A 17,246-nucleotide genomic window follows, 5' to 3' on the forward strand; every position below is an offset into this window, starting at 1 on the left:
TTTCTTCTATTTATATGGCTGAAGTGAATCAACAAATTAAATGAAATTCTGTGAGTGTTTAAATCATTTTTGTCCTTTTTCAGTCTGAACAAAAGAAATGTACCTAGACTCCACTACCATTTTTCTGCAGCACTCCCTTCCTCCATCCCTCTTCCTCCTCCTCGCATGTGCATGTGTTGTGTCAGCATACCACCTAGATAGATGGCGTGTAATATTGCCTCTCGCTTCCTCCCTCCAGCTCTCAGCGTCACCACTCCTCCGGCATACACGCAGCGGAACGGCAGCGCATGCATAAGGGGGTGTAACCAGCGTACAACTGTATGTTATGTACTATAAGCTGAATGTGAGCCACCCTATCAGATAGTGTAACCAAGACAGGCAGGTTATTCTTAGTGGAGTTGTGGTTACCGCTATTCAGATTCCTCAACAGTACAGTAGATGCCTGTGTGTGTGTGTGTGAGTGTGTGTGCCACTGGTATCCTACCGAAGTGGGAAGAAGGCAGTCCGTTTCTGAGACGATTTTGTTTCAAGTGGTGTGGGGACTGACTCCAGGCGGCTTGGTTTCCGCTAGTTTGACGTCGCGGGCCGATAAATTACAGAGATGTAAAATGACAAGCTTCAAAGGCGGGTTTGATGTCCGATAGGCAGCGGTGGAGATGTGGAGCCACCGAAGATCATGCATCAGATGTGCTGCACTTTAGGAAAACAAAGGAGTCTAATCTAGCTGGACTCAGGATTGTTTTTTCAGTGTTTTTTCAGGCGTAATTGGTGCGCCCTTTTGATGGATGTACGCCCACTTCAGGCATTTGTTCATTTGTTGAGCGCTTACAGCACGTTGCAAAAGATGCGATCTCGCAGGTTCTCACTCAAACTCCCAAACACAGATGGGCCTTTTTTTTTCTTTTTTTTTGTTAACAAATATCAGCACTCAAAAAGACCATACCCATCAGCTCCCACCAGCTCTGGCTTGCTTTTATTTTCACTCTGACCTTAGATTTTTGCTTGAACAGTTGAAACCAGGTAGTATTTACATACATTGTATGATTTCTTTTCCTCTCTCTTTTTTCCTAGTCAGATTGTTAAATCTGACTAGGATTTAACAATCAGATTGTCAGATTGTTAAATCTGACTAACCCATCCCAGTTTAAGGTCAATTAGTTACACAAAAAAATTTTCCGCTGGCTAAAAACAAAAGACAGAGAGAAAGAGACAGAGAGAGCAAGGGAGAGAGAGAGAGAAAGAGAGAGAAAGAGAGAAAAAGCGAGAGAGAGATTTTAATTAAACATCTCAGATTCAGATGTTTAAACACAGTTCCTCAGTATCAGATAGAATTGCCTTTTAAACCTGGGTCAGATGTTTTCTTTCCACAAGTTTCTCACAATAGTTTGCAGGAATTTCAGCCCATCCATTCTGACAGAACTGGTTAACTTAGATTTGTAGGCCGCCTTTCTCACAAATGCCTTTTCAAATCTGCTCACAGTTTTTCTACAGGACTGAGATCTGGACTTAGTGATTCCACTCTAAAACATTAACTTTGTTGTTCTGAAACCAATTTGTAACTAATTTGAGGGCATACTTTGGGTCATCATCCTTGCGGAAGACCCATTTGTTCTTAAATCTTTACCTTCCTGGCTGACGTCTTCAAACATTGCTATATTTTCCTTATGATGCAATCTATTTTGTGAAGTGCACCGGTCCCTCCTGCAGCAAAGCTCTTACATAACATAATGCATCCTTCTCCATGCATCAAAATTGTTTTCTCTGGCTTGCAAGCTCCCCCTTTCTCCTCCCAATGTAATACTTAAGTTTCAGTTTTGTCTGACGATTACTCAACATACTACAGCATCAGTATGTGCCATATTAATATTGCACTCATTTGAATGCAGTATCGTTGCATTATTTGATTTAAGTGTCGGGAGTCAATGAGATATTCACCTTGTTGGACAGGAAGCGTGCACACCTGATGATGACGCCCAAGATAATAAAGGTCACACAGCATGTCGGAGCTTCATTATGATAGAAGAGAGCAAGCAGAGTGAGGAATATGTGGATTTGTGGCAGCTGATAATATTTCACAACATCACTAGATTTTTGAATTTCATACAGCCCCCTGCGATTTGGCATTTTACATTGACTTTGAGTAATGGCTTCTTTCATGCTGAGTGGTCTTTCAGATTACGCATCATGATGATCCACATCTTCATAAGGTTCTCTGCGTTTGTTCTGGGGTTGATTTGCATGTTTCACAGCCAAGCATGTTCATCTCTGGCACATAGAAGCCGACTCCTTTCTCCAACGGTGTGATAGCAGGAAATCCCCCATGCTGTTTATACTCATGTATAAATGTTTGAACAGATGAACGTTGCACCTCCAAATAGCGCCTAAGGATAAACTAATGTACACAATTCTGTCCCTGATATTTTAAAATATATTCACAGACGCTCCTTTATTTTATTCAACTGTTGTGAGTTAACCTGTCTGACATGATGTCATGCCTTGGGTTTTGTAAAAAAAAATAGTTTTATAATGCATCTTTTGTCATTCTGTAATTACAAACAGAAATAACTGCAGTAATAAAATAGAAAAAAAAGTTTAGTGTGATTCAATGCTAGACAAAAATAAACAATTGTGGTTTTTATACAATGAATGTAGATATCTGGCATCAATTTTACATATTACACTCTGGATGATCACAAAAGACAATGATCTGAATGCATTGTGTGCTTCTGTCATGCTCCAGTGTCAGTTCTGCTTTGAGAACGGACTTCCTGGTTTGTCAGCGCTGCCCTCTCTCCTAATGACCCCCGTCTTTAACTTCACGAGGCAAACCAGCCTCACGTGTATTCTGCCAGGAAAGATGAAAGCAGCCCGCCTTTAAATGCTTGCAGATTTGTTTTGGTGTTCCTGTGTGGAGGAGGAGTGTCGTAAGATCAAGCAGGGCTACAAATATTTGTGAAATTAGCCGAATGAACCCTGGAAGGTTCTTTCTGATGAATCATAAACCACCCAACTGACCTCCCTTTCACCTTTAATTAATGCTTTGATTGCAATTCAGGTGGCACTTTTCAATGTTCGCATTGCGATAGAAGGTTATTTTAACTTCTGTTTGTCCTGCTAAGTAACGCTGTAGGTCTCCTTGAGGTTTTGTTGTGCTTGGAACATGAAGCTGAGATTTCTTTGCGAGTCTTGTTCATCACAAAACTATTTCAGTTGGCCATCTTTTCATTATTTCACCTGCCGAGCCTTACCTTCACACCTGCCTTCAACTTCTTCACATTTAGTTGTGTTCAGGTCACAAAAGCCAATTTATTGCATGTGGATTTTATGTCAAAAACCAACACAAAGTAGTGCAGGACAGTAAAATGGAAAGAAAATGACACATGATTAGATTCTCGATTTGATTTAGGTCTGGACTTTAACTCAGCTGTTTAGACACGTTACTATGTTTAAATTTAAACCGTTCTGTGGTAGCTCTAGCTGCAAATTTAGGCTTCATCTTCTGGATGGTGAAGCTCTGCCCAAGTTTCAAGTCGTTTAGTTGTTAAGATTGTCAGATTTACGCATCTGAGCTGAGGCTCTCTGCAGCTCCCCCAGAGTTATTATGGGTCTCTTGACTGCTTCTCCAACTAATGCTCTAATTTCTCAACTTGTCAGTTTCTAAAGATAGATTAAATAGCGCTGTATGATATATTCCAAGCTTTGGGAGCTTTTTTATTCACTTAACCTGATTTAACTCCATGTGTTCTTTGATTGTCATGATGATGGTTTTCTCTAATGTTCTCCAACAAACCTGCATAGAACATCTGGATCTCCCAATAAAGTACAATGAAAGATGTGGCTACAAAGTGACAAAATTTAAGAAATATTTAGATGAATATTTTTGCAAGACACTGTACTCGTGTTTCTGCTAACTTGCCTTTGGCTCACAATGTCAGGCTCTTATAATGAAGTACTAATGTCAACTCCAGATATTTAGTGATGTATTTATTATTTATTGATCTGTTGTATGTAAGATAATTGTCAACTAAAAGGCATCATTGCTGAAATAATCACCTGCGCATGCTAACATATCCAGATTTGAAGATACAGGATTACAATCGGACAGGGAAAATACCACTTCAGTCACGTGTGAGTCACATGGCACAAGAAGATCAAAGGTTTTCTGAAGAGAAGCACTACAATGTAGTTAATGCAGTGGACACTTTTTTCTGCATTTATAGAGGCTTATAGAAACAGCACCGCATGTAGGGGCAGAACCAGTACTGCCTGTTGCTTCACTTCAGAGTTTAAACCTTTAATTTCTTACCACCCTACCTGTATAAATCCTCCCTCTATGCATAATCCTATCCCTTCTTAATCTCTGGATGTCTTATCAGACTTAATTTACTTTACTTTACTTCCCCTCACTTGTGTGAAAGGGCTTTTTGTCTGGGCTCCTTATTATAGCTGGGTCTCCTTTCAGTCTCAGGCGTTTTCCTCCTGAAAAAACAAAAGGTTGTTTTTTTTTTATTTTTTTATTTCCTATAAATCCAATTACATTTAAAGGTTTTGCTTGATATAAGGGTGAAGTAATCTGTTGTTCCCAAATGGCACCCTTCACTGTGATTACCACCTTGGTAAAGATGTCCAAATGCTTTAAAATGAACTGATGTTTTATAGCTGAAGTGTGATGTATTGACAGAAAATGCTAAGCTCTTGATCTGTGAAATTTAGAGAGCCTTTTTAAACTCCCTTACAAGCTTCTTCACTATGCTTAGTGGCAAGATAAACATCAATCCAGCCTCATTTGTCATAGCTGCAATGTGGTTAATGTTTTTTTTATTTCTTATTGCTCTGATTGTAGATATTAGAGGTGTAAATTTGCATTAAAAATCATATGGTATTAATTATTCAACAATAAAGGATGATCTTGAATCTTTCTTGACTTAGTAAAAACTAAGCATATAAAAATAATCATCAAAGTTCACAGTTAGAAAATGTATGTTACCTGACTATAAATGTTTTTTATCCAGATATGCAGCTTTCATGTAGCTGCATATCTGGATAAAAGATTTGCACAAGGCAAAAACAATAAATAAATAAATTAAGAAAAAAAACTGCAAACTATATTAAAAAATATTTATGACAAATTGAACTTAGCCAAACCAAGTTCAATTTGTTTCTCTATCGATTGCATTTGGCTCAAAAATCACAAAGTTGCAAAAGAAATCAAAAAGTATTGTGCATAAACCACCTAAATGCACATATTTTAAATAATGTTTTATTGGTTAGGTACACATGCCTGCCAAACTGGAAGGTTCATCCTGAACATTTTCAGTTTGAACTGTTACATACCAAAAAAATAAAAGCAAGTTTACATTAGCAGCACTTTTCCTCAAACTGACAGTCAGACCAACAGACATTTGCCCGAAGGGATTTTTCTTGTCCTTCCTATTTTAACAGGTGGCTAAAAAAATTGGTTTCTATAATACAGTAAGTTGTGGGTCAGAGATTAATAGTTAATCAGCAGTCTGGCCAACTTTTAGGATGTAAAAATATTTTGCATCTATAACCCCTATTATGCTTTTAATTTTGAAAAAACAAAATCTAATTGAAACATTTTCTATTAAATTCATTGTATCAAAATTAATTTAAGTTATTAGAAGGGTTGCAGTTGTAATTTTGTAAAAACTCATATTTCATTCCATAATATTTTTTAAATACTAAATGTTAAATTTTTCTAGATATTTGCTGTAGTACTACAATATAAGACATTTATAAACATATTTATCCTGGGTATTAGTACAAATTGATAGCATGGGACTTTAGCAAAAATATTTAATGATTGCAGCTGTTTTTATTCTTAGTTGATTTGCAAATTAGATTTCAATAATAGATGTAATTTATATCTGAACCATCCTATTCTGATCTGAGATTACTGGAATTACCTGAATTGGATTGTGTGTAACTGGATTTAAACTGTGCCTGTCGCTTTTGCTTAAAGTGTGCTGAGAGGACTTTTAACCTTTTATAAATACACTGTGCTGAAATTATTTCAACTTAATTCTAAACCTTTAAAGAGTATTTAGTTTTTAATGTTTAAATAAAGGTATTTATATGTTATTTGCACGTACCTCTTTATCTTTCATGTGATTGCAGATGTGATTCAGTTAAAAAGCAAAAAAAATAAATAAAAATAAAACACATTTTTCCAAAAATTATTCAAAACGAAAGTGAAACCGGATTGCATAACGGTCTTTCTTTAGAACAAAACTACATGCCGGTGTTTGGACAGTCAGGGCTTCTCTGTCACAGCGGCTCCAACTCACAGACAAGTTTTTTTTTCTTTTTTTAAAAATTTCCCTTCAGTTTCTCATACACTGAACATACACTCGTTTCCAACTGGTTACAGAGCAAATTTTCACTCTGTAAGAGTAGCTGACCTGCAGAAAGGGGGAGGGGAGAAATCAGAGGAGATGTGGTGTGTGAGTTGGCGTGTGTGCGTGTGTGTGCAGGGGCGAACAAGTAAAGCCGGCTGACTCCAGGGGGAGCAGGAGGAAGAAGTGAGGCGGGCAGAGAGAGGGACGATGAGAGACGACACACAGGCAGAGGAGAGTACAGCAGAGCGGGCGGGCAAACAGTTCGAGGGCTTGTTGATTGGTGTGTGTGCATGCTGTAAGTTGACCCCACTGGGAAGTGCACCTATGGGCTCAGCCCTCCAGCTCCGGTGTAATACCTCATGGCTGGCAGATTAAAGGATGAGACCTGAGGAGCAAGCCGCACGGCTCGGCATAAAGCAGAAGCAGCCATGAGGAGCAGCCAGCAGCGGGTCCTCACCGCGCCGCAGCAGCATGACATGGTGTCCACCTGTCAGTAACTCCGAGCACTGAGGTGTGTGAGACAGCCAGTGGGTCTGAGAAGGCAGCAGGCGGCTGGCTATAAGTTAGGTTGTGTGTTTTGGGCTGTGTCCCTGTAGGCTGGCGCTGTGGCTCTGTGGTTCTGTCAGTGGCTTTGCTGACTGCGTGCTTTGTGGAGGGGACTCAGAGTGGAGCGGAGGATCCGACGGGCATTTGATGTCCACAGAATGGGACATGACATGACACTGCATGTCCATTTGAATCACTTCTCCATGTGTGTTTTCTTTGGCTTTGTGTCGTAGGACATTGTTGCCCAGCCGGGGTTCCTGGGACACGCCGTCCTGCACGTTTTGCATGCCTGTTGCTCAAACAACATGCTTGATTCAAAGGTGTGAAACACCTCAACGGCTCATTGTCAAGCTCAGCAAAAGTCAGTTAGTTACTCATGAAAGAGCGTCAGATGAGTAAAAGCGGGGAATCTTCTTAAACATGCAGGACGGTGTTGCTTTGACTCTGGGAAACACTGCTAGGTGATTCCAGTAGCAACGGAGGAACTCTTCATTCCTCACTCATGAATAGGCCTGCATGGCTGTTTTTCTCCATGCAAAACTTGTGAGCAAGATGCAACATGATTTAGAAATGAAAATGATTTGCTGTGTTGGAATTTTAATTGTGTTTTTGAAAAATGATTGGGAGTTAGTGTAAGTAGTCGCATTTACCCTTTGATTGTTGCTCTAAATGAGCCTTGAGCAACATATTTGTGCCTTATTTTAAGTCTCCTGCTGACTGATGCACACTTTAAAGACTGAACTGGAGTTGTGCTGTTTTAAAAAGTCAGAGCAAGTAAAGATGGCAGAAGGTTTGGATTTGAAGACATCAAACATGGATCAAAGACACATGACGTGTCAGAATTGCTTCTTGTTGTGGATGAAACCATTCAGCAACACAACAAATATATTCATTAAGTGATGTATGTGTATCTAACACTGAGAGAATGACTGGAAAAAATGTAAATGAACTCATAAGAGGGACTAAATACGAGCAAATTTGACTTGCCAAGAAATATTTTTATTATTAGTAAAAACATTTAGATATAATTAAAATTTTTAAATGAAATAAAATTATATTAGAATCTATAAACTATACATATAAATTATTTATTTAGTTTCTACACTCAAATATATTTTGTAATTACTTTTAAATTTTAATTCCCCAAAATAGTTAAAATACACAATGTTACTCATTCTAATTATGTGATTTCTAGTTTTTATAGTAGCCTGCATTCGAGTGATTTACTAGTTATTTTAAGGTAATAATTAACTAGAGAATATTGACTTTAGGCCTTTCTTTCAAGATCATATATAGATGATATAACCTTTTCTTATAACCGAGCAATTTTATAAGGAAGTTAAAATGATTGGACATATATATGTTTTAAAATGAACTGTACATATATATACATATATATATATATATATATATATATATATATATATATATAAAAATTCCCTTCTCACCCACCGCGTGTGGTTCTTATCCTCTGAGCTCGGGTCCTCTACCAGAGGCCTGGGAGCTTGAGGGTTCTGCGCAGTATCTTGGCTGTGCCAAGGACTGCACATTTCTGGACTGAGATGTCTGATGTTGTTCCTGGGATCTGTTGTAGCCATTGGTCCAGTTTGGAGGTGACTGCCCCGAGGGCCCCGATGACCACAGGCACCACTGTGGTCTTCACCTTCCAGGCCCTCTCCAGTTCCTCCCTGAGGCCCTGGTATTTCTCTAGTTTCTCGTGCTCCTTTTTCCTGATGTTGCAGTCGCTTGGTATTGCTACATCTATCACAACGGCTTTCCTCTGTTGTTTATCCACTACGACAATGTCTGGTTGGTTCGCCATTACCATTTTGTCTGTCTGGATCTGGAAGTCCCACAGGATCTTAGCTCTGGCGTTCTCCGCCACCTTTGGGGGTGTTTCCCACTTTGATCCCGGGGTTTCCAGTCCATATTCTGCACAGATGTTTCTGTACACTATGCCTGCAACTTGGTTATGTCGTTCCATGTACGCTTTCCCTGCCAGTATCTTGCACCCTGCTGTTATGTGCTGGACTGTCTCAGGGGCCTCCTTGCACAACCTACACCTTGGGTCTTGTCTGGTGTGGTATATCTGGGCCTCTATTGCTCTGGTGTTTAGGGCCTGTTCCTGGGCGGCCAGGATGAGGGCCTCTGTGCTGTCCTTGAGTCCAGCTTTTTCCAGCCATTGGTAGGATTTACTGATATCAGCCACTTGGGTTATTTGCTGGTGGTACATCCCATGTAGGGGCTTGTCCTGCCATGATGGTATCTCTGGCACCTCAACCTCCGTTCCCTGTTGTCTGAGATATTCACTGAGCACATTGTCTGTTGAGGCTTTGTCCCTGATGTATTTATGGATCTTAGTTGTTTCGTCCTGGACTGTGGTTCTCACACTCACTAGTCCTCTGCCTCCTTCCTTGCGGCTCGTGTACAGTCTCAGGGTGCTGGATTTGGGATGGAATCCTCCATGCATTGTTAGTAGTTTTCTAGTCTTAATATCAGTGGCTTTTATCTCCTCCTTTGGCCAGCTAATTATTCCAGCAGGGTATCTGATTACTGGCAGGGCATAGCTGTTTATTGCGCGGATTTTGTTCTTGCCATTGAGCTGGCTTCTCAGGACTTGCCTTATTCGTTGGAGGTATTTAGCTGTGGCTCCTTTCCTTGTGACCTCATCGAGGTTGCCATTTGCTTGTGGTATACCTAGGTACTTGTAACTGTCCTCTATGTCTGCTATTGTTCCTTCTGGGAGTGAGACCCCTTCTGTGCGGATGACCTTCCCCCTCTTTGTGATCAGCCGACCACACTTCTCTAGTCCGAATGACATCCCAATGTCCGTGCTGTAGATCCTGGTGGTGTGGATCAGTGAGTCGATGTCTCGCTCACTCTTGGCATACAGCTTGATGTCATCCATATAGAGAAGGTGGCTGATGTTGGCCCCATTTTTGAGTCGGTATCCGTAGCCAGTCTTGTTGATAATTTGGCTGAGGGGGTTCAGGCCTATGCAGAACAGTAGCGGGGACAGAGCATCTCCTTGGTATATGCCACATTTGATGGACACTTGTGCAAGTGGTTTGCAGTTGGCTTCAAGGGTGGTTTTCCACAGCTTCATCGAGTTTGCAATGAAGGCTCTCAGAGTCCTGTTGATGTTATACATCTCTAAGCATTCAATGATCCAAGTATGCGGCATTGAGTCATAGGCTTTCTTGTAATCAATCCAAGCCATGCACAGGTTGGTGTGTCGGGTTTTGCAGTCTCGGGCAACTGTGCGGTCTACGAGGAGTTGGTGTTTGGCTCCTCTGCTATTTACACCGATACCTTTCTGTGCCGTGCTCATGTGTTTATCCATGTGTTTGCTTATCTTGGCCGCTATGATGCCTGACATGAGCTTCCATGTTGTGGAGAGGCAGGTTATTGGTCGGTAGTTGGGTGGGACTGGACCCTTTGATGGATCCTTCTGGATTAGGATTGTCCGCCCTTCAGTTAACCATTCAGGGTGAGTCCCACTTTGTAGCAGCTGGTTCATTTGGTCTGCCAGTCGCTCATGGAGGGCAGTGAGTTTCTTTAGCCAGTAGGCATGGATCATGTCAGGCCCTGGTGCTGTCCAGTTTTTCATACCTGAGACTCTTTCTTGGACATCTGTCACAGTGATGGTTACCAAGGCTTGCTCAGGGAGGTTATTATGGTCCTCTCGTAGAGAGATCAACCACTGTGCATTGCTGTTGTGGGACGCCTCCCTTTCCCATATGCCTTTCCAGTATTGTTCAGTCTCCAGCCTTGGTGGGTCTACTCTGTTGTTATTACCCTGCCATTGAGAGTACACCTTAGCTGGTTGAGTGGAGAAGAGCCGGTTAATCCTTCTGGATTCATTCTCCCTTGTGTATCTCTTTAGGCGGCTGGCCAAGGCTTGGAGCCTCTGTTTGGCAGTTTCGAGTGCTTCAGGTATGGGCATCTGCCTGTACTTTCTGGGTACTGGTCTTTTCATTGTACCCTTGTGGAGCTCTGACAGTTGGCTCACTTCCCTCCTTGATACCTTGATTTTAGCCTCTAACCGTCTTTTCCATGGTGGGTATTGGGTCTCATGGCGGCTCTTATAGCCAAGTGTCTCAAGGATCACTGATGCTGAGTTGTAGATCAGCTCATTGGTTTCTGTTATGGTGTTGGTAGGGATTGTTTTCAATGCTGCATTCACATTCTCAATGATCTCTGATGGTACTTCACTCAGCCGTTGTAATTGGCGCCGAGGAGGTCTGGTTGTCATTCGGGTCATGATTTTCTCTCTCAGGTCAGCAGCCGTCTCGTTCAGCTCTGATTCGCTCAATGGGGGGCTCAATGTATCCCCTGACTGGGTGGGGACTTGTAGTTAAAAAAAAAAAAAAAAAAAAATATATATATATATATATATATATATCACTTTCACTGCAAATTTAGTTAAAAATAAGGCCTAGGCCCACACCATTCCTGTGGTTTACAGTAATTTTTATAAGATACTGGATCCAGAAGTCCAAACTTCTGGAGTGACTGGAGTTTCTCTTGCTGTATTTCATCTTATTTTAACAATGCTGGTATTTATCTTTGAATTTCCCTTTAAATAAAAGCTTTTAGGCCATTTTTGTTATGCATTTTTGTGTAAATACCATTTTACTGTAAGGCAGTGGTAGTTTTACTCAAAGTTATATGGTGAGATTCTCATAAAACTGAAATGTAAATTAAATCTAAAAGGCTCTAATTTTTTTGACAAAAAAATCATCCTTATGCAGTATATACATGCAAGTTTTTGTCATGAAAAATAAAATAGCTAATATCTGCAGTTCTGTACTAGAGCATTAACTGCTTAAATCTATTCAGAAAATATAAAATATTGTTCTCTAAATTCCAGTGCACTATATCAGACTTAAATCATCGCCCTAGCTCAAGTAACATAAAAACAACAACCAAAAAAAAACAAAAAACACTGTATTTCTGTATTTACATTTTTTTTATTAGCCAGCTGAGCAAGTGAGGATAGCAAGAGGAGACATATGTCAACAGGAAGGCTGCGGCTCACATTAGAGAAGCATGCGCTTCCCTGCTGAGCAGCCTCACCGCACACTATCGAGTGAAGTAAGAGACGGGCAGGTGAACCTGCTGAATCCTGATGAGCCCTCGCCCACTGAGGTCTGGGAGTGAAACAGAAACAGGCACCTCAGAGCTACACGCTGAGATAAAACGTTTAGCAACGCCACGGAGCAGCAGCTTTGTTCACTCTGCAGCGCAGAGTGTGAAATGTGTAAGATGTGGTTAGGGAAGGAGAGCAGATTCACTGTGTGTTTTCCAATGGGCTCGTGAGGATGTTTTTTTTTTTTTTTTTTATGTCACATTAACAGCTGGAAGGACAAATAATATTTATTCAGGGTAGGAAATGCTGAGGAAAGAATCACTAATATTTTTCATGGAAAAACTAAATGTAGGCTTCAATGCAAATAGCTGTTATTATATATTGACAAAAGTAATTTTTTGCCATCATAAAGGAATTCTTAATTTCCTAACCAACATAAAACTTTGCATAGCAACGTGGCTTGAATTTTAAGTCTTTTAGTCACAATATTAAATATTTATTTTAAACTAAATTTATTATTTTCCAAAATAGAATAGCAAAATTCTGTTTTACATTATTACAGCTATGTTAATGCTATCTATAACATTTATTGTTAATTAGACAAAGTCTAAAGCAGACAAATAAATAAACAGAAAAATCCAAGTCTCACCAAAAGCAGAGCTCTGTGTTCAGGCACAAAACATGCTTTCTGAAACGGACCCCAGCTCCCCATCCACTGATAATCTTAAGCGAACAGGTTGTATGTTATTAATGTGAAAGCTGACAATAAGCAGCTTTGAAGGAAGACCACTGTAGGGTTCTGTCAGAGTTGACGGGGTGACAGTGCAGCAGAGGGAGGAGGGACACAAAGCGTCGCTGCTAGGGTAGGAGATGCTGGGACTTCAAAAATGTCTTGAAGAGAGACAGAGACGTCCATGTTTTGGTAGCACTCAGTAGGTCATTTCACAATCGTTGAACAACACATCATCTTGTCTTTTTTTAATATAATTTTTGATTAATTTCTCATTTTTACTGTCACTTTTGTCCCATACTTTGTCCAAGTATGACTGTCTTCATTGAACTATGATTTATAAATAGACTTGTGGAAAGTTGTACACCTTTGACATTTACATTTACACAATGAGATCTTGCTGTTCCTTTGGAAGTACTGTGCTTAGCAAATAATGGCTTTTGCCAAAAGATTTAAACGAGCAAAAGTCAGGAAAATTCAATCAGGATAGCTGCACCGATGGGAGATGTGATCAGAAGAAGACTGACTGCTGGAATGAAGCAGCAAAGTATTTGTCAAAGCTTGCACACCTTTATTTGATTTGTTTGTTTTTCAGTGCAGTTGTATGATTTATATAAAATTATACACATACAATTATACTTTATTTTATTCAAAGCAATCTGGCAATTTAACAAGGTTGTGGACATTTTTGAGGGCCGTTGTAGGATACTGTAAACGATTTGTACTATTTTGATTTGCTGTGACAGCATGATATTTTTTGAACAATGTTTTCATTCAGTTTGAATTAAATACCAGCTCAAACCAGCCTATACAACTAATCCCTAGGCCCTAGACCAGACCTGCAGGGCCAGTGTCCTGCAGCTCTTAAATGTCTCCCTGGTCCAACATATTTCAATCAAATAGCTGAATCACCTCCTAAGTGCAGTCAACTTCTCCAGAGTCCTGCTAATGACCTCATTATTTGACTCAGGTGTGTAAAACATGTAAAAGTTGCAGGACATCGGCCCTTGAGGCCTGAAGCCCACCCCTGCCCTAGACAATGTAGAGATGATAATACATCAAAACTATGGGTCATGTACTGTAGCAATTAGTCATTCATATTCTCAGAATCACAAGAATGATAATTAATTAGCAAATTGAATGATTATATCGAAATATATTCTCTAATAGAATCAAAAAATATCTTATCAGTAACTCCAGTATTATCAATCAATCAATCAAATTTTATTTGTATAGCACATTTCAGCAGCAAGGCATTTCAAAGTGCTTTACATCATATCAAACACAGAAACACAATGCAACATAGAATCAATAATCAAAACACAGCATTAAGTCAAGTTCCATCATAAAATTTGTAATTGATTACATTTCAAATACAATTTTAAACAGGTGGGTTTTTAGTTGAGATTTAAAAGAAGGGCTATTAGAAGGGCTTTATAATATTGTAACAGCGTGAAGCAAAGTGATTAATTAAGTTGAGAATGAACGTTCGAGTATTACTTAAAGATTTAACTTTAATGAAATGCCCCCCCTCTCTCTGAAAGGTTTGCACAGAGCTTTGTGGATTATTTGGATTCAAAATATCTGACTATTTCAAAGAGAGGAAAGAAATTAATTCATAGGAATGAAGGTGTTTTGATGCTAAAAAAAGTCTCACTTTTGACCCAGATCTTGTTTCTTCTTTAGAGAAAGCAAAACACCTCATTTTCCAAAGTTCTTATGGAAATTACTTTTTAAATTAAGTGAGAATAAAGCAGCAACAATCTACAGTTCGTCAGCAAAAGCAGTGCAGTGTTTTTTTTTCTACTTCCAGAAAGTAGAAAAAAGCTCAGCTTCTATATGTCAAGATAAAAATGTTGACAGCCATGCGCAGAATCGAAAGAGATTTCTACACTGTGTTCGTTATTTGTTACTCGCTGCATCAGAATTTTGTTTCTCGTTGTGCTGCAACACATCTCAGGAGCTGAAGGACATTTAAGCACTTCCCTCATACAAATCCTTTTATCTCTGCTCCACAACAACTGCCCAGGTCTCAGAGAAGCACTTAAGAGTGCTGCCCGGAAATGGACTGTCCTCAGTCTTAATCCGGGGAGGAGAAGGAGTTCACGGTGGGAGAGCCACCAGAGACTGAGACCAGGATATGCAGGATATCCTCTGCAATGAAGGGGTCTCCTCCTAAATATTGTTGACTTGTTGCTGCCTCTTTGAGATTTCAGAGCGTTTAGACGCTTAAGAGCTTAAGGGCCAAACCAGAAATTGGGTTAATTGAGATTAGACGATTCTGTAGTCGGCGTAAAAGGACCACCGCCTTATTTCCCCGGAGCTACCTGAGTCGTTTCGTGTACTACGTTACCCTTGTTTTGATAGATTGAGCCACACGAAAGACATGCGAGAGACATTAGCTTACATACATGCAGTAGTAGGTGTAAATGCAGCTGGCCATTAAGATGATCACATTATGCTGTACTTAGGACTACACTACAGTTATAAAAGGAGCAGAGAAATTAGTGTTGCTTACTCTGTGCGCAGACGGCATTGGTAATACGATCATGAAATAGGTGCGTAATCACATCCCCCCCGATGATTTATGACTGCAGTTGTGTTCAGTTATAATTTATCTGTATAATATCACTTATGGTGGACAGATCACATTCCACTCAGTTCAGTTTATTTTATTTTATTTTTTTCTGGGACTGGTGAGAAGTTGTGGTAAAGTTGCGTCAACGGCCAGTCCACATTTCAGATGAAAAAAAAGCAAATCTTATTTTATTCAAATTTACTCTCCTTAAGCATTAAGCAGCAAATTTGCTTTTATGTGTGTGTGAGAAACAATGGTTAGTCTTTTGTAATTTGAGTTGATCGCAGCGAAAAACAACACATCCGAGTGTTGACAGCCAAATGGAGGCGGGAGAGAAGAAATGACAGGTAAATGGAGGAAAACAGGCTTTATCACTCAAGTGAATTAGGCAGGAGCTTTCCGGCTGCGGGGATGAAATGTTTGTGGAGTTTTTACTCTGAAAGAGCTTGACTGAAAGGCCATTTGGGAAGGCCTTTCAGTCAGCCACAGAGAGGCTCCCCTGCTGCGTGCAGGCTGGCATGCTTTACGAGGCGTCTCTGACGTCCAGACACAAGAGCAGGGGCAAACAGTGCTGCTAAAGGCCTCGTTAGGTTTAATGATGAGCGCATCGGAGAAACTTTAATTGCTTTCTTCGGCAGCAACCTCCGACACTGTATTGTTGTGTAACAGGGAGTTTTTAATGACAGGAGACTGTTAGAAACATATCAGGTATGACATTCGCACAGTAAGGTGGCAATGTGTATAAAAAACAAACACACACAAAAAAAACATGGTTTCACTTCATTAGAACATCAAAACAAACATTTTAAATAAACATGTGTAAAATAATTAATCATTTTTTAACAATTATTCCAATTTATGCCTGTTCCAACCTGGAACTTGTAAGCAGCATTGAAGCCAATTTGAGTTTGGTGAATCATTTGAGAATGATCAGAAAGTCAAATCAGCAGCACAGTCACCCGTGTTGCATTTGATTAAATGTAAAGCTACAAAAAATCAAAACAGTCTGGTTGAATTCTGTTTATTATTTTTACATAGCAACACTTTTGCATCAGCTCTTTATTTGCCATTGATTGTTTTTAAAGACCAAGATTTTTCATCCATTGCGATATATTTCTTGTGCAACACTGCAATGCAAAACCTTTCTTCATAATTTTGTCTGCGCCTCGTTGTGCAGCTGGTCATATTTATAATTTCTGGAGGTCAACTGTAGCTTCTGGAGGTCAACTGTAGCACAACAATACCCCTGACCAGAAATTTTCATTTAAACCAGGGTTGGGTTTTTTTTGTTGCTGTTGTCTTGGGATTTCTCTATTTGTGGTTTCACATGTGGGCTGCTTTAGCTGTTATGTACTTGGTATTACCTGCACAGAGACAATTTTATGGCAAGCTTGAGCAATTAGAGGGAATGAAAAAAAAAAATCTGGGCACCAAACAATTATCTACAGAGGGACTGGGTGTTTGGGCAGCAATAGATGATGAAATTAATGACACAGTCAGTGGGAGAAGCAAACAGACTGGGAAGTATGCCTTAAGACAGAAGAAACTGATACAGAAAGGCCCTTAAAGTAAAAATCCACAATACTGCATCCACTTGGAAGGATAAAGAAAGCCTTTACAGGCAGTAGAACCTCCACCAAATATAAGACTTTCAACTCATCATCACTCAAACTCTATTAATTTAAATCTGAACGTCAGTATTAATTGTTTGGTAAGTCACACTGGAAAAGACCAAACATCACACCATGATGTGTAAAGTTTAGCCAAAACCAAACAAGAGCAGCACAGAAACAGGGGTAGGTCAAAGGTCAGTAAACAGGAGTTTCTAAAAGCTGCTAGAACAGGAGGCTGGATCAGGTCTGACTTTGGTATGTTGGAGCCTGGCAAAAATAAATCCTTTGGTGAAAATGGTCCTGTAATTCTTGTGGAAATCAAATGGTC

At 39.8% G+C, this 17,246-nt stretch overlaps 1 protein-coding gene across 3 annotated transcripts in view; it reads left to right on the plus strand.

Moving 5' to 3' along the window:
* The window catches only part of igf2bp2 (insulin like growth factor 2 mRNA binding protein 2), a 73,947-nt gene that overhangs the window by 16,966 nt on the left and 39,735 nt on the right, over window positions 1–17,246 (plus strand). Inside the window, exon 1 of one of the 3 annotated variants that reach the window (XM_023337623.1) lies at window positions 6,506–6,654. The exons of the other annotated variants lie outside the window; for them this stretch is intronic. Within the exon in view, the coding sequence (XP_023193391.1) occupies window positions 6,650–6,654 (5 nt within the window). The 5' untranslated portion in view covers window positions 6,506–6,649. Of the gene's footprint in view, window positions 1–6,505; window positions 6,655–17,246 lie in introns of those variants that run through there. 3 annotated transcript variants of the gene reach the window in all.

The sequence above is a fragment of the Xiphophorus maculatus genome, chromosome 7 (assembly GCF_002775205.1).
Source record: "Xiphophorus maculatus strain JP 163 A chromosome 7, X_maculatus-5.0-male, whole genome shotgun sequence".
NCBI lineage: Eukaryota > Metazoa > Chordata > Actinopteri > Cyprinodontiformes > Poeciliidae > Xiphophorus > Xiphophorus maculatus.